The sequence below is a fragment of the Schistocerca americana genome, chromosome 6 (assembly GCF_021461395.2).
Source record: "Schistocerca americana isolate TAMUIC-IGC-003095 chromosome 6, iqSchAmer2.1, whole genome shotgun sequence".
In the NCBI taxonomy this organism is placed as follows: Eukaryota; Metazoa; Arthropoda; class Insecta; order Orthoptera; family Acrididae; genus Schistocerca; species Schistocerca americana.
The window spans coordinates 29,267,624-29,286,186 of record NC_060124.1 but is presented as its reverse complement, the minus strand read 5'-3'; the positions used below and the strand labels follow the sequence as shown (position 1 = coordinate 29,286,186).

The window sequence follows — 18,563 nt, the reverse complement described above, 5'->3', positions numbered from 1 at the left end:
TCCCGAATGCGAGTCCAGTGCGCTAACCACTGTGCCACCTTGCTCCATCAAAGTAACTGCAAACTAAAACAGTCCAGTCAGCAGCCAAGCATAATAGCAAAATGTAAACAGGCTCATCATTGGCAAACTGTTTATGGCATAATGGATGCCTTCATAGAACATGGTAAACTGGACTTAGCATGCCACTCCACTAACTTTATTGGCTGCTTATACACCAGAGGTTCTGCTATTGCAGCTGTTTCTGTTGGCATGTGTTGCATCCAGAAAGCCTTGCCCTACAGGAATATGGTCTATGCTGTCCTCATCAATATCTCAATCTGGTAGGAGCTTGAACATCTTTGTGAATTTGATGCCGCTGAATGTGCAACATAACAAGAACACAGCTGAGTCCCATGACGTTTTAAGAGTTTTCAGTTGTGTGTCAATACTACTAGAATGGTATATAAATTTTTAAAAATGTTTATTATAAAATTTCACATTTTAATAATACGAAATTGGTATCACAATGATTACCAAATAAACATTTTAGGTAATTACAAAAGGGTGCCAATGAGTATCAGAAGAATATTAAATAGATATGTCTGCACTTATCACTACAGTTACAACTTACTTAATATTTTATATACATTCATGGGCTTATAAAGTAATTCTGGAACATATCGTCAAGTGCTCAGATTCAACAAAAACTTTGAGGCATGGAATGAGGTGTCCAAAAAGTTCACCTAATTGGCAAGGCTGAGAAGTAAAGCAGTGCCTCTTTTGATCCAATGATCAGCATTTTCTGTGCCACTTTTGAGATCAACTGCTACAACAAAAGATTCACGACCACCTCCACCACATCGGATTGGATAATAATAGCAAGGACAGACATAGATACCTGAAAAAAACCATCAAGTTATTTAATTAATACATAATATGTGAAAAATGTAATGTAATTGACATTTCATGACATATAAAAGAGTTATAAAAGAAGTTGGGAGGTTAGACGGAGGGAGCAGAGAGGTGGGGAGAGGGCAGGCGATAGCAGGAAAGGAGAGAAGTAAAAAGACTGGGTGCAATGGAGGAATGAGGGCTGTGTAGTGCTGGAATGGGAACAGAGAAGGTGCTGGATGTGAGAGGACAATGACTAACAAAGGTTGAGGCCAGGAGGATTACAGTAACATAGGATATATTGCAGGGAAAGTTCCCACCTGTGCAATTCGGAAAATCTGGTGTTGGTGGGAAGGATCCATATGGCACATGCTGTGAAGCAGTCGCTGAAATGAAGGATGTCATGTTTGGCAGTGTGCTCAGCAACAAGGTGGTTCACTTGGCCATTAATGCGGATAGACAGCTTGTTGATTGTCATGCCCACATAGAAGGCAGCACAGTGGTTGCAACTTAGCTTGAAGACCACGACTGATTTCACAGGCAGCCCTGCCTTTGATAGTATAGGTGATGTTTGTGACCGGACTGGAGTAGGTGGTGGTGGGAGGAAGTATAGGACAATATTGTTACATTCCATCCTGGATTTTCCACAGGTCAAAGTAACTACACTATATACCAGATGTGCTGCAATTACTGTGCTGTATTCTATATGGGAATGACAGCTAACCAGCCACCTACCCCAGTGAACTGTCGCCATCAAATTGTGGCTAACTGCTTACTTGATCACCTATTTTCTGCACTTTTTGCACAACAGAGCACCAGTGAAATCAATAGACGAGTCACACAATCTAGATCCTCCCTCAGTACACCAGATTGTGTGCACTACACAGATAAGAACTGTCCCTCCAGGATATCCTGTGTTCTCTCAATCCCCACACCCCCTTTCTCCCAGCCTAACTTCCACTGCTCCACTTTGTAGTGTTTCGAGAATTTCTGCGTAAATTCTAGAAACATTATATGTAAGTAACATGTGGATGATAAGATAGTACAGTAGTACAGGCAAGAAGAGAATACAAGTTTGTGAAATGTAGTATTACAGTTGAATGCTGAAGAATAGATGGACAGATCAGATAACCAATGAAGAGGTGCTGCATCAAACAGGGGAGAACAGAGCTTTACGGAAGAAAGCATTTAAAAAAGGAGTAGGTTGGTAGGTCATACTCTAATATAAAAAGGAATAGGCATTTTGTTAATGGACATAAGTTAATTGAGTAAAAAGTGGGAGACCAAAGCTTGAAAACAACAAGCAGGATTACATGAATGTAAGTTATGGTAGTTATTTAGAGATGAAGAGACTTGCATGAGATAGACTAGAGACAAAAGATGCCTGAAATCAGTCTTTGGCTGGAAGCCAAAAGCGTCTCCTATTTTTTTATACGTACATAGACCTGTTTACTTCTACAATGGTTTACATCAGTTTACAGCTTGAACATTTGGCTATTTTTCAACATAATCACCATTTCTGTCAATGCATTTTTGTAGACGCTGTGGCAATTTTTGTATGCTCATATCATACCAGCTCGCCGCCATGCTGTTCAGAAAGTTATGAACCTCTTCTTTCACCTCATCATCGAAGCTGAATCTATTTCCGGCCAAATGTTCTTTTCACCTAGGGAACAGGTGATAGTCACTGGGTGCCAAGTCAGAACTATAGGGTGGGTGGGATATTATGTTCCACTGAAACTGTTGCAGGAGAGCAACGGTTTGCTGAGTGATGTGTGGGCGAGTGTTGTCATGGAGAATGTGTACGCCCTTGCTCAACATTCCTCTTCTCCGGTTCTGAATTGACCGTTTGAGTTTTTTCAGAGTCTCACAGTACCTGTCAGTGTTAACTGTGGTCCCAGTGGGCATAAAGTCAACCAACAATACTCCTTTCCGATCCCAAAAAACGATTGTCATGGCTTTACTGGCAGACTGCATTTGTTTGAATTTCCATGGCTTTGTCAAAGAAGGATGCCGCCACTGGCGTGATTGTTGTTCAATCTCAGGTGTAAAGTGGTATGCCCAGCTGTCATCACCCGTGAAAATTGAGTCCAGAAAGTCGTCCTGTTCGGCTGCAAGGTGGTGAAGAAATGCACGGGAAGCATCAACTTGTTGCTGCATGTGGTCCTCAGTCAGCATGCGTGGCACCCATCTTGCGCACACTTTCCGGTGTTTCAATGTTTCCATTAAAATTCTGTGAGCGGTGCTTTGGGAAACCTCAGGAACCAACGTGCAGAGATCATCCAGGGTGATCCACCGATCTTCACGCATGCTTTGCTCGACCTTCAACACTGTCTCCTCAGAAATTGACGGTCTCCCACTCCTTTGTTCGTCGTGAATTTCGGTCTAACCAGCTGCAAACTCTCTACACCATTTGCAAACATTTTTAACATCCATGCATGAGTCACCATACACTTCCGTCAATTGACGATGGATTTTAATCAGCGCAGTGCCCTTTGCGTTCAAAAACCGAATAACTGCACACAATTCACACTTGGTGGTAACATCCAATAGGAGCTCCATTCTCAATGGCTGGCAAGCCAAGACTGAGCACCTTGGTGCAGTGTGCGCATGTTTACACACAGCGCATGAAGCACTCTTCATAACAGTGTGGCCAACTGCCACACAAACAAGTTCTGTACTTACAAAAAAAATAGGAGACCTTACTTTTGGGATTACCCTCATACTACACCAAAAACTATCAGTTTTAATAATGATGATATTTATTCAGCATCGAGTAATCAAACACAGCCCCTGAAAATAATACCATTTCAGAGAATTGTACAGATTATTCTTCCCAATATGTCAGTTTATAAAGTTTTATAAACTACAGAGCTGTGTTTAATAATAGTTTTACATTTTCATGCACTTTACATTTGTTAATATGCAAATAACAGCATTGAAAAAGATTATGATCATTAGGTCACTTGTGAATCACCACATACTATGAGTCAGACATATCTTCAAAGCATTTTTCATAAAATTAAAGAACTCATCTAGGAAAACAATGGATTTCCAATTAAAATACTTTTTAGTTGGCCTTTTAATTTGCTAGTGAGAAGGGCTGAGAGACATTTTGGTAGGGCACTGGCTAGCTTCAGCAACAGCATAAAGACATCTTTTTTTTTTTCATATAATGCGGTTCTGGTATCTCAATTTTTGTCTTGCATTATGCTGGTGCAAGTCACGGTTTAAGTTTGGATACATTGTTCTCACAAGCAATATTCCTTTTAACATATATACAAACACCTAATGTTTGAAACAATTGTAGTAACCGACCAATTACTATGTCTGTTTCCCACAGTGGACAAGAGCCAGGACTCCAGCAAGCACAGTGCACTCCAACATTAAAATGGTGCACCCACAACTAGCTGAGGTGCTCTCCAGGGCCAGCCCAGTCATCGATCAGTCGCCTGTTCTGCTGTGTGTGCGCAACATGACCCCAGCAACAGCAGATAAGGACAGTGTCCATATGAGACCATACATGGGGCTCTGGGCTCCTGGTTGTGAAACGTATTTGTTATTTGTAACTATTTCCAGTGAATTTTTGTTATTATTGCTCTGTACCCTAATAAACCATACCTGTTTTATGACCATGTGTTTCCTTGTGTTCCTAGTTAAAACATAAGTGGCAACAAGGATGAGATTTTTGTGTTTTCAATCCTTTGATTTTTATGCCATTCAGCTCTTCCACAGAGGCTACTCCAATTAATCCTGCAACAACAGTTGAAAAACACAGCTTTGTTGGAATGGTTGTTGGCTACACTGACCCTGGCACTGCTGGTTGTTCACCCATCACCATTACCCCCCCCCCCCCCCGATGATGAATCTGCAAAAACTCGGATGCTTACTGGAGGTGGCTTCACCAACATTTCATGACATCGTGGGTGGTTGGCATGGGAGGCCTGTAAGGCTTTTCCATGTTTATACCCCCTCATATGTATCACTTACTGTGCCACTTAGCTTCTCTGCAAGAGCAGTGTCACTTTCTCTTGATGATATGTGTTGTTTGTTGCCCTCTTACCATCACAAGCATACACACGTGGTAGCTGCACATGCTGAATTCTACCAGTGTCGCAAACAGCTGCAGTAATCATATCGAGCTCAGGCAGCCAAGCTTCACAGCCTAAGTTGTAAGTGTTGGTTCGTCACAGCCAAGGCTCAGGAGTATTATGCGGACACCATGGTCCGTGAAGCAATCATTCCCTTAGTTTCAGATAAGGTGTGTCAACATGCCCTTCAGTTTGAGAGCACTACTGTAGAAGAGGTTTTGAATACAGCAGTCATTCCAGGTCTCCTGCACCACGGGCCACCAATTGGAGGCTTGGAGTGACGTCGCAGTTGTTGACAGCATGCAGCTCTGGTGCACAGAACATTGGTGTGCTGGGGGTACACCAACACTGGGGGAAGAGGAGATAGCCACAATACAAACAATCTAATTTGACCAATGCAGACAGACACATTGTCAGCAGTAGGGATAGCGAACGCCACTTCCTTTTAGCATCTCTTGTTTTGTGCAGTGTGAATATGTAGCCTGGCCCAAGTGGTAGGCTTTTTGCCAGTTAAAAAAAAGTCACATAGTGGCACTATGCAAGTCTCTATGCCTCAAAAGTCACTGCAGGAATCAATGGATGTCGATATTCATACCATTTCATAGTTATGTTTGCCATTGTCTGAAGGCCAGAACACACTTTTCATGGAAATGCGGGTGATGGATCAGTTGTTACTTCTACAAGTAGGCACAGGAGCCACCGTAACTCTATTCAACTCCCAGATGTACACCAGGTTCGAATCCCCACTGTTGGTGTGGCAGTTCATGGCCAGCATAGTTGACAAATCAGTTTTCCATTCCGCTCTGTACTTGGTGGTTAATGATGTGAGTAGTGAAAATTCGCTTGGGTTAGAGGCCTTTATCATTTTTGGGTTATCTATTACGGATTTGGTGCATCTGCTGTTAGATCAAGTGCCTTATCACTCACTGGATTCCTTGTGTTCTGAGTTTTTGGATCTTTTTGCTCCAGTTTTATGTTGTACAAACAATTTCACAGCACCCATCACCCTCAAACCCTTCACTCTTGCTTTTTTTTCAGACGCAGCTGGTGCCAGCAGCTTTAAGTGACCAAGTGAAGATGGAGCCTAGATCAGTTAATATCATTGGGAGTGATTCAACCAATTTCCTCAAGTGAATGGGTTACACCTTTAGTGATTGTAAAAAAGCCGGCCGATCAACTCCATCTTTGTGGCAACTTCAAGGTCACTATTAAGGCAGTCGTAGGCATGTATTCCCTACCCTGCCCGGAGTAGTTGCTCACAATTGGGGTGGGGGTCAATTCTTTTCGAAAATTGACTTGGCCAAAGCAAACCTATATGTTCTAGTGGATGAGGCTTCAAAACAGTTGCTTGTGGTTAAGCATGCCTTTCGGTCTTTATCAATATCAATGGCTTAAGTTTGAGGTTGTGTATTGAACTGGGGGCCTAGAAACAGTGAAGAGGCTTTGTCTCACTGTAGCCCTCAGTGGTCCGCAACAGGCCACAGCAGTCCACCCACCCCACTGCAGCCCCACGTCGAACCCAGAGTTATTGCACGGTTCAGCCCCCAGTGCGTCATTGCCTCTCTCTTGGGTGGCATTAGTTTCCTGTTAATGAAAGTTTACTCCCCATGTCACTAATCCACCAGCTCTGCGGTGGGAAGGCCTTCACTTATTACATCAGGGTCACTTGGGAATCTCTCTCACAAAACTGTCAGCGCACCTTAATCTGTTTTGGCATGCATCGATTGGGAGATGGAACATATTTTCATGGCTTGCCACAAGTATTTGGGTCAGCAGGCAGTGCCACATCTTGTTTTTTCACATGACTGGCCCCTACACAGCATTGGGAAAGAGTCCGCATAGATTTCACTGGTCCTTTTTTAGACACTTTCTCATTATCAGCCATTGTTTCCTTATGTTGTTTGTTGTCGGTCTGTGATAGAAGATGCAACTGTAACGGTCCCTCTGAAGATATTCTCCACAAAAGGCTTGCCTTTCACTCTGGTTTCAGACAACAGTCCTCAATTCATGGCACAATCTTACAAGAAGTTTTGTGCACCAATGGCGTTTGCCACATCACTGTGCCTCCCTTTCACCTGCAGTCTAACTGCAAGACTGAGAGCTTTGTTCAAACATTTAAGATGCAGATGCAGATGCACATGCACATAGAAGATTTTCAGGTTGAGGAGGCTCTCACATTTTTTAAGCTCTTACAAAAGCTAATTGGAGCCAAAAGTCCCACCAGCCTCCCATATGGCTGTCAGATGCAGATGCTGCTCACCCTCTTGCCGCCAGGTAGGCAGCCCTAAGCTGCGCTGGTTTTGTCCATCATTTGCACCCAGCATGCCAGTCTGGGCCCAGAGTTTCGGACAGTGCTCTCACTGGATTCTGTTCATCATCCACGGCTGGTGTAGTCCCTGTGTCTTCGTGGCTCACATCAAAGGCTGATTTGTAGTGTGCTACCAGAATCAGTTGCATCCCAGGATGAGTGCCTGGCCCCCTCCTCAGACCATGGGTGCATCACCTCATTCTTTGTTGGTCCTGGCTGCTCTTGCGGATAGGTAGTCTTGACCTTGCTCACCTATCCCAGAGGTCAGGGTTTCATCAGCATCAACAGCAGGTTTGCTTCCTGCAGCCAGTGCTGACTCTTTACACTGCACTGACCTGGTGCCGCGCATCAGCAGAGATACTGCCAATACTGATGTCCCTCACCATGGATTCTAATATACAGATGGCTTCTGCCCCCATGTCACTGGTCGTGTCCACTGGCTATCCTGGGATCTGTGATGGCGTGGGTGTTATTGTCCCAATCACATTTGTCTGTACTTGCCAGTCTAAGCGGATCAGGAACTTCTCATGCCTCTGAGTGATGCTCCTGACACCAAGACTGATACCCTGGATGTCTGCAGTGACAGCATCACACATAATGACCCCCTGGTTACTACACCTGTCGTCCACAGCAGACATGTGTGGATCTACTACCAGAAGCGCAGTGCAGATGGCACACCCACAGCTACCCAAGGTGGCTGCCAGCAGCAGCCCTTCACTGACCAATCACCTGTTCTGCCGAATGCGCACAGCACGACTCCAGTGACAGCAGACAGGGAGGGTGTCTTTATAAGGCCATACACAAACCTCCAAATGTTTTTGTGTATTTTTGTTGTTATTACTCCATGACCTTAAATACCATAACTGTTTTATTACCAAGTTTCCTTGTGTTGCTATTTAGAACAATAGCATCTGAAATAATTCTCTGGTTCTGGTTGGCACCGCAAATAATTCTGATAGAATGTTTCTGTAATGTTAATAATGTGCTTAGGGTAGTTTGTGTTATCGCACCCCAGATTTCCGACAGATAGCTTAGATTTGATGAAATAATGAATGATAAGCATGTTTTAGTAAATACAAATCCTTGCATATTTGCTAATCATGTTTGTGCCAATTGTTTTGAGATAGTTTACAAGCCAAGGAATCTATATGCATGTCCCACTTGAGGTTGTCCTGCAGTGTGATTCCTATCCTACAATGTTATTTTGTATGAATAATTTCATATCAAATTCCATGTGTTTCCTGGTGTTAAATTCCATCATTGCACTCTTTGAAGCACTTACATTTAAAGGCTTTCATTGAAATACTTGATTATTTCACTGACAAAAATAATCAATTCTAGGAAATATGATACAATTGGGTAGATAGAAAATCTACTCACCAAATGATGGCAGGAGAACACACACATAAATGTATTTAAATTTGCAGGCTTTCAGAGCCAGTGGCTCCTTGTGGCAGAAGGGTTGAAGAAGGAATCAGAATGAAGGAAAAGGACTGGTGAGGTTTAGGAAATGGAGAGAGTTTGGTGAAGTCACCCAGAACCCTGGATCATGGGAGAGTTACCAGATGGGATGAGAAAGAGAGACTGATTGTTCAACATTATAGCAGTATGGGAATAGCTACGTGCCTGAATTCAATAAATTTTGATAGTGCAAAAATTACTGCAATCACAAAATTGTCACATTTGACTTTGTCCCTACTTTGACCTCGTGTAGCTTGAAAATGGTGGTAATAATATCAGTGGTAGTGATGAATGACACAACCTTGAAATTTTAACATAAAAAATTGTACACCTGAGCCCATTTTTTTATTACATCTATTTTCTGTTTAAAGTTGACTGATATTTGGCCTAAACTGTAACAGAGCCCACATAACACTTTACAACCCCTATTGAAAGCCTCATAAAACAATGAAATCTTTACATTTTGAGCTCAGATTTTACACATCTCATTTATTCTAGAAAGAACATCTGTAAAAGATTCTTGCAGATTGGAGATGATCAGGTAGGGTCCATGAGTCCTCTCTGTGTGTGATCCATTATCATATAATGGTGCTGTCTGCCTTCTAATAAGCTTTTCAGATAACATCATGAATATGACTGCACCCTATTCACCTCAAGGAGAATGTTATCACTGGAAAATGAATCAGGAATGTCCATGTCTGTATTGGCAGATCTAATCACTAAAAGTTGTGGACTTGCACCACACCAGCTCTTAATACTAAACCAAATACCACCATCACATATTTCTCTGTTACTGCTGGTACTCCTTTAGCTGCCAATTTATCGAGGAAGATAAACCCAGTGACACAACACTACATAAAGCAAAACACTGGGAACATTAATCACCAATTCATTCAGATCCATTTTTTATGTCACAAAGCTCTGAAGATGCAGGCTTACACTTCTTAAAACAGATAACTTGTATTATTCATCTTTTTTTTCGTGACCCCTAGCTTTCTCTCTCTCTTGTGACCTCTTATACCACCCAAGCCACTTCCAGCATCACAACAGTTTCTTCTGTAACACTCTTCCTTTGATTTTTTACTTCTTCTTCTCATATACCGATCTGAACATTCATTTCTAACATTACCCATGATCAACAGATTGAGACAATTTATTGAGACAATTTATTTCACGTGAGTTACTATAACAATGAAAATAATCACTTATTGATTCCTTTCCTTCTCGTCCCATACGGGTAGTCTCGCCTGACCCTCAGTTCTGGGTGACTTTCCTGAAGTCTACCCCTTTTCCTAGACCTTTCCAGTCCTTTTCCTTCACCCCTCTTCCTTCTCCTTCAACCCTTCTGCCTGAAGAAGGAGCCACTGCTTCCAAAAGCTTGCCAATTACAACCGTCTTCTATGAGTGTGTTCTGCCGCCGCTTGGTGAGTAGATTTTTTATCTGTCCAATTAAATAATTATTTCACATTGGATTTAGAAAGACAAGAAGATTCAGGTACAACACAGGAAGAAATTCTGCTGCAGCAAAAGTATTGCTTTTACTCTCAATGGATTATACAATGTGCGTTCCATAAGTAATGCGACCAAATTCATAAAAAATCATTTACTGAATATATACATACAGATAATAAAAAATTTTCAAAATAGCACTGTCTTGCATCAATATACTTCTGGAGGCGGTGTTTCTATGCCTGGAAGGCATCCTGGAATGCCTTTTCCGGAATGTCCTTTAGAGCTGATGTAACATGTGCCTGGATGCTTTCAATAGTGTCCCAATGTTTTCTTTTCATGACTCCTTTTAACCAAGGAAACAAAAAAATCTCAGCGGGAGACAGGCCAGGACTGTAGGGAGGCTGGGGAACCAATGGGGTCTCGGTCCTGGCCAGGAAGTCATTGACAATGAAGGCACTGTGACTCAGTGCGTTGTCGTGGTGAACTTTTCACGTGTCCTTCATGTCGCTTCGGCAGCACAAGACCCTCCTTTTCAGTCTTTTGAGCACTTCCAAGTAGAAAGCTGAGTCCACTGTAGTCCTGGTAGGTACAATTTTGTGGTGGACAATGCCTCTGATGTCAAAGAAGATAAAGAGCATGGTTTTGATCCTGGAGTTGCTCATGCATGCCTTCTTGGTATGGGCCGACGATGGGGTGTGCCACTCTGAACTCTGCCTTTTTGTCTCAGGGTCATACTCAAAAATCCACGACTCATCACCAGTGATAACTAAGTTTAGAAAATGAGGATCATTTTCACACATTTCCAACATTTCTCAGCACTGAATCACTCACATGTGCTTGTGTTTGTTGGTCAATACTTTTGGGATAACTTTAGCACACACCTTTCTCATGTTCAAATCTTTGGTCACAATGCGGAAAATGGTTGTTTTGGACATGTTTAGAGTTTGTGCTACCAATTGAAGGCTCAGCCCTCTGTCAGAGTTCAAACAATCGCGCACATGCGTCACATTTTAGTCGACTCGTGCGGGTGATGGCTGTCCACTGCGAGGTTTGTCGGTGATCTCCTCTTGGCCCTCCATGGACGACTTGTGCCATCAGAAAACTTGGGATTTGGACAAGCCACCAGTCCCACAGGCATGCTGAAGTAATGGAAACGTTTCGGTGGCAGACTTCCCAAGTTTAACGCAAAATTTGATAGCGTACCATTGCTCTACAGAATGATCCATTGTGCCGTGTTACATAAACTCAAAACGGGGTTGACAGAAACGCACGTCCTGACTCTCCAGCAGCTCGCAGCTGAATGACACAAAGAGCTGCTTCTTTTTTTTTTTTTTTTTTTTTTTTTTTTTGTGCTAACGCTCCCCTCCACTTAGCCCAGCCAGTTACAACACACTGTGGTGTACAGTAGCATCAGAAAAAAATTGGTCACATTCCTTATGGAATGCACTCTATAAGCTGTCTTGGCTCTATGGCACAAGTTGAAACTTTTTTGCAGACTTGATTTTGAACTCAGATCCGTGCCTTTCATACCACAGTTAATGTATAAATTCAAGGTTTCTTGGCAAAGATATTCCTTTGACAAGTTGAAAGTTTGAGATGGTCTGTCAGGCATGCGCAGGTGATGTATTTGTAATGTAACACAACACTAATGACACGTTGCGATCTGGGATCAGATCATATTCTAACACTAATTTTTAACTTCTTTCACATAATCATCACAGGATACACTTTGACCAGTATAAGAGGCTCCATTCTTAGTAACAACCTGGAGGCTTCAGATAACCCAAACACCTTACTTTGTTGTGTTTGTGATTTATAGACATCATTGGTGCATTTATCAGCACCTTTACAAAAATTAGTAGACAAAATTTGGTTAAAGAGATTCAAATATTCATGAAACAAAGAGGAGCAAATCCTAAAGAGCCATACTCACTATCTCCAACCACACTCATAGTCACCTACACATTACACAGCTTTCAGGATACCATACAGGCAGATGAAATGGTCACATACTGGTAATTAAATACAAGTATCACAAGAAGACAGCTAAAATAATCGTACATGGAAATGTGATTGGCTGATCACCTACAAAAAACATTGATGAAACAGCCACCCTGAGAACACATTAAAAAGTTCGCCCTAAAAGTTTAGGGAACACGTCTGACATGTCACAAACCTTAAAAGTACACTGACCTGATTGTCAGTTAAAACAGAGAGTAAATCTGTTAGTAAATGAGCTTCTGCCACCTCATATGAATATAGAACACTGTCAGCTAAAATATGGTGCACTGTGGTCCATATGCCACAAGCACAACACACTGGAGGACTGTCTGACCAGAGCGAGAAGCCAGGTGTCATAGTGTGTGTCCTATAGAACAAGAACCCATGTGTTATATGTTTGTGTCCTATAGAAGGACAAGTAAGAAGGACATCATCCTATTCGCATGGATGAGTTGTAGACCTTGAGACAGAGCTTATTGTCTGTCACTCCCAGCCACTATTCTTCCTATCTACACATGACTCTACATCTCAACAGTGAGCTGACAGCATATAGGGGGATAGTGCACTTAACTTTGGATCATCACAATATGCCTCCTTTGCTGCTATATCCGCCAATTTATTTTCCTTAAACTCATGTACCCTGGTACCTGGCAAAAAGACACCTCATTCTCTTAGACTCATCTGTGAATAGAATTGTGCAGTTGTGGTGCACATTTAAAATGTCAAAAATATTGTATTAGAAACAGATTCAGAAGAACAGCCTCTTCTGCACTGCATTAAATCTAAAATTTCTCTGGGTTTCTGCAATAAGCAGGGTGGTAGTTGGTCCCAACAATGGATTTGGGTGCATACTTGGTCCACCCCAAGCTATTCCAGCACATGCTTGACATGGATCTCAAATGGCATTGTTGCTTGTTGCTCATGAACATTAGGAGAAAAGGTGTTCCATAGATGAATGAGCAACAGTATGGTATGTTGGTGAATTGGGAGCAGCAAGGATCTTATACCATTAGAAGTTGCCAGGGGATAGTGAGTGGCTGTTCCCCATCCTCAGCACAGAGACTGTGGATGTGGCTGGTTCTGTGATCACCCATGGCCAGCCTGATCCCATCAGTGTGGATAGTGAGGTCTCACTGATCCACAAACTGTGATCCACAGCCCAGCCACTATTGCACGAAGGCTCTATAAAACTGAAGCAGACATGCCCTATCTGCTCACCCCAGATCTGTGGCTAAGGCACATTCATATGAGGTGTTCAGTGATTTCTTGGTCCTGGCAATCAAGTTCTTCAGGTGTAAAATCTCAACAGTTTGGAATAAAAAATGAGGTGCAGAAATCTCACTGAACCTTTACAATGTAGAATGGTGTTGTCCATATGCAAGCCAGGTAAATAAAAAATGTGATGATATGATGAGAATGACTAAAATTAAAACACACACACACACACAAAACAAACTCACTGTAAGTTGTAATTTGTGAGTAGCTGTTGGAGTGTCGGTAGAGGAACAGAAAACTGCAATCACAGATAAGGACCACTGCATAAGATTCCTTACATTAGATGTTATACTGTTTATGGCTATGATAAAGAGGGTGACACATGGAACACTTCCCTGGGGAACACCATTCTGCAGCTTGAAACTGTCACCAATTTGGCCCATACCTGAACAGGTGTTTTGATACGAAGGACCGAATGAATATGGAGATGTAGGCATGAAATGGTGAAGCTGACTGAGAATATTGTGCCTCCAAGTATTGTCATATTCTTTACTGATGTCAAAAAATGTCCATATACAATGCTGTTTATGTAGGAAAACCATCTCTAGCAGGGTCCGGCTATATCTCCTGGACCAAGAGTAACTAAGGAGCTGATTGGTCTCTTAACATTCAGACCAGATGATGGCTGACCATTGCTCCAAGGTTTTTTTCTACACAGCTCATTAAGATGGCACTCCAGCAACTACCAGCACACATGCAGTCCTTTCCTGGTTTGAGGAGAGGTATTGAAATTGCCTCCCTCCATGAGAATGGAAATTTTCCTGTCCACCATACTGAATTAAAATATTCTAAGAGATTTTCCTTTGATGCCATTTGCAAGTTTTGCATAATGCTGTATGGATTTAGTCACAACTAAATGCAATATTACAAGTCTCAGGCAGTGCCACGTTCAGCACCCACATGGAGAAATGGCTGTTGTAGGACTCAGAATTGTTGGACCAAAGCCCAACTCACCCTTTTCCACAGTCACACAGTAGTAGCAGAATTCTGGATCCTTGCTGGCAGTACCAGTTGCCATTGCAGAGTGCTCTGCCATTTTCTGGGCAATGTCTCTATGTATTGTTTGGAGTCACTCCAGCTTCAGCACCACTGGGAGTCACTCCAGCTTCAGCAGCACTGCTATAGGCAACCAGCTGCATTTACCAGAAATCCTCCTGATGGCTTCCAGTATCTTCACAGAACAAGTGAGCAGAGTCCAGGAAAACATGCCATTCCCTTTGATTGCTCTCCTCAATTCCACATCAAACACTGGCTGTTGCCACTCAAAAGGCTGTGAGGTTTTCTGCTGTTTGGTGGCACTTCACAGAGCCACACACCTGACTCCAATTGCTGAGTGGCATGCATCAGTTTATCAATATACAGGCTACCATAGAGGATGACCACATGCCTTCAGGATGGATAAGTTGGCAGCAAGGTGGATCACATGTGTCATGTGGTCCACCCATTCCTGAAAGCTGACATGGCGTTCAAATGCAGTGAATTGGCGGAACAGTGTCCATTAGCTCTGCTGATCATCTGTCTTGATGGCTTCCTTTCAAGTACTGCTCTATTTGATAGGTGGATCCAAAGTAGTAAATGGCCACTGGAATGATCGTCATCAGTAATCTCACAGTGGAGAGAATATGCGAGGATTATGGAGCAGAAAGAGTGTTCAACAGATGAGGATGACCTGGTAACTGTGTTGAAATGTGTGGGATCATCTGTGTCAAGGATGCACAGCTCCTGAGATACCATGAGCTTCTCCAAAATTGGCAAGTATAACGGGATCCCCATCATGCATTACGGGCACCGAAGTCTCTCAATAGGAGAAATAATGAAGGAAGTAGGTCTGTAAGATCTGTGAGAGCCTCAAATCTATCATGTCCTGTGGAGGTAAATGAAGTGAGCATATAGTGATCCTTTGACCTACATGAGTTTCAACTGCAATTGCTTGCAAGTCAGCAGCCAAGAATAGAGCAGAAGAATTGTGTGTGTTACTCACAAACATAGCTACTCATCACTTGGCTATTTCCCCAATCACCTCACCCTTGCAGTGGAGGGTATAGTGCTGTAGCCCAGGGGTGTCGATAAGTTTAAAATATGTTTCCTGTAAATACAAGCACAGGGACATTCCTGCACTAGGAGTGGATCTACTGATTCCCCACTGTACTAAGGGGACCATTTTATTGTTGAGGATTTTCTATCACACTGTCTCTCTGTCAGGGTGGAGATCCTTCAATGAATGGAGGCTCAGTCAGGTAGCTAGATGGTTCCCCAGGCAGATTTCATACTCTATTGTCTCCAAATCCAAATCATTAGAACTTTCAGATGTTGTGTGGTCTACATGGTCTCATGGCTTATGATCCACCTTCTACTAATGTTGATGCTTCCATTTTGGAGACTTTAGAGTAACATTCATGGCAGTGGCACTGACAGTGCTGGCTTGCTTACTGCAGTCTGCCAGTTGGGATGCTGGAGCCTCTACAATGTCAGCAACTGTGGCCTCTTCTGATGTACTAGGGGGAGCTACAGGCTGTGTATTAACACCACCATCACAACTGCACTTGCAAATGCAGGTAGTAGTGCTGACATTAGCAACCTCTGCTTGTGCAGAGGAATCATCTTTCAAACTCCCTTTTTAAGAGCTGATGCAAAAGAAGTAGTGAAAGTGGGAGGCTGCATTGCCTTATAGATCTCTTAGTTCTCACCATGTGGGATCAGTTTTGTTTTTCTGACCTTCCTTTCTTCAAGATACATGCTGCAGTCTTTACTCCAGTCATGGTGATTTCCAGAGCAGTTTACACACTTCAGGGTAAATGAACAAATGAAGCTGTCATGGGCAGCTTTACCATTTACCACAAGTGGCTCCACCATTACATGCTAGAGAGGTGTGTTGAAAGTATTGGCATTTATAACTGTGGACTAAGCCTGCCTTGATATGGTCCAGAACTGTTGTGCTATTAAGTGTAAGGGTAAAGCAACTTTGACCAGTTCACTGTCTACCAATTTCATTATATTTTGCACATCCATGACATTTTCTTGAGCCCACTCATCTTCCAGTTCCTCTTTGAGAATATCTACAATATGCCTGCACAACATCACACCTTTGCTGTGGAGTTGTGTAGCTCTGTTTCCATTTCCCAAGGCATTTTGCTTTCTGGAGGTTTGTTGCTTGTTGGGAACTCGAAGTTTCAACCAGCAGTTTCTCATTTCACTTTGACAGATTTTAAAGTGCCAGCAATGCCCTCTAAACCCTTTTGAAAATAGAAAGGCAAAACTTTCTCAAAGCTGCCCTCTTTCCTTTAACTTTTAAAAACACTTTATATCTAGCAGCATGCATATTGTTACCTGGGACATAAGTATTTGAATTAATACCTGTATCGGAAAGACTGGCACCAAGAGTCCTCTTGGTAGGATGGCACTGATATCCACCAGCAATACACCCAGTCTGCTGGGAATTGAAAAGGATAAGCTTGAGGACCGATTCCATCTTTGTCCACATGTGGCTACGGACGAGTCCCACATGGCTTGGTATGCCTTGTACTCCTCAGGAGTGTTAGGTTCCCTACAGATTGTCCACTGATGAGTGTTCCACCTCAATAGCCATACATCTCACTGGTGCACAGCACAGTTTGAGATTGAGGGGTTTTGTTTTTAAGAGGTTTTTACCATTCTTGCAATCCTGGCAGTTAATCCAAGATATGTTTTTCCTTTAACACACAACAGTCCACAACCGCAACACACACTGAAGCATGCCCAGAACTCATGGTTACAGAGGACGGGCAATACTCACCAGTCCCCAGCTCAGGAAACCTGGGTTCACCAAGCGCACACCAAGGACAGAAATGCTGAACTCCCTCAGATGCTTGCCATTTAGAACAACCAGGGAAAGGGGGGTGGACGTGTGTGGCTTTACTGAAAATACCATGGACGTGGCAAGCAGTAACCCCTGATAAAACTATCTTACAAAAGTGCTTGTTTAACAGCACTGTGAAAGAATCTCTCCAGAGATTAGAAATGGGAGGAGCCCATAGCAAGTTGGAGCTTCCAGTTCATCAGGAGTGTTCAGATGACATAATTGGTACTACACTGCCTGTGAAAGGCAGAGGTCCATGCTTGAATACTGTCAATTGCAAAGTTTAAACTTGTCCCATATAAAGGTAAAGCTGTCATCAATCCATGGGTGGCTTCAACACCACAGTGCTTTACTAGGCATGGTCCTGTTGGAGGTGGTATGACAATGCCTTCCTCTAACAACTAACCTGACTTACCCAGTCAAAGTGTGGATCTACAGTTTAAAACAGACATAGAACCACAGTGCAACATGTCATTTTCACATTAATAAATATTGTCAGAAGTGAAAAGAGAAATAAATGATATATATAAATTCTAGGACCAACCAAGGATTGAACCCACACTTTCGGATTCATAGTTTGGCAACTACCAACATCATTGTCCTATATAATCATTCTATATGCATTTGTGAATGAAACAGGCAATGCTAGGAACCACTTTTACAAGTTTACAAGTATTCACCAAGTACGCATGTGTTACAAAAGTTAACTAACTTATGCAGCATCAAGAAATCTATAGTTAGTAAATATACATTGAAAGCAAGGAAAAAACCTCAAAATGAACAATATTTACTAAATAAACCATCATATTTTTCCATACTAGTTGCTCATGTTCACTATTACTTCATATTCTCAATTTTCTTTCATAGCATACAATTAGTTCTTTTATGAAGTACATGACTCATTATCTATCATTCCAGATTTTTCTATTATTTTGCTCTAATCATTTCTTGATCATCATCATCATCACAGGGACTATATGGTTTTTATTCCTCCAACTACCTGATTCTAATAACAAGGAAATGATTTTTCTTTTGTCAGATATGCCCTATAGCTTTGCATTTAGCTTTTGAGAAGAAATAAAAAGATGCAATTTTCATTGCTCAGTTCTGATTTTTACATTTGGCGAGTGTGATTTTTTTTTTTTTTTTTTTTTTTTTTTTTTTCATTCAATTTGAGTGTGTATTTTGTTTTGTTTGTACAACTGTACACACGGAACAACTTTTTTGATGACGTCCATCTATCAACATAGCAAATTATCTCTTAAACGCT

General features: G+C 42.1%; 1 protein-coding gene across 1 annotated transcript in view; it reads right to left on the bottom strand.

The window, feature by feature from the left end:
* Positions 1–587: 587 nt before the first annotated feature.
* LOC124619703 (dynein axonemal heavy chain 2) overlaps positions 588–18,563 on the bottom strand; it is a 1,014,172-nt gene continuing 996,196 nt past the window's right edge. The window contains 1 exon segment of the mRNA XM_047146260.1: positions 588–877. Coding sequence (XP_047002216.1) covers positions 723–877 — 155 coding nt within the window. The 3' untranslated portion in view covers positions 588–722.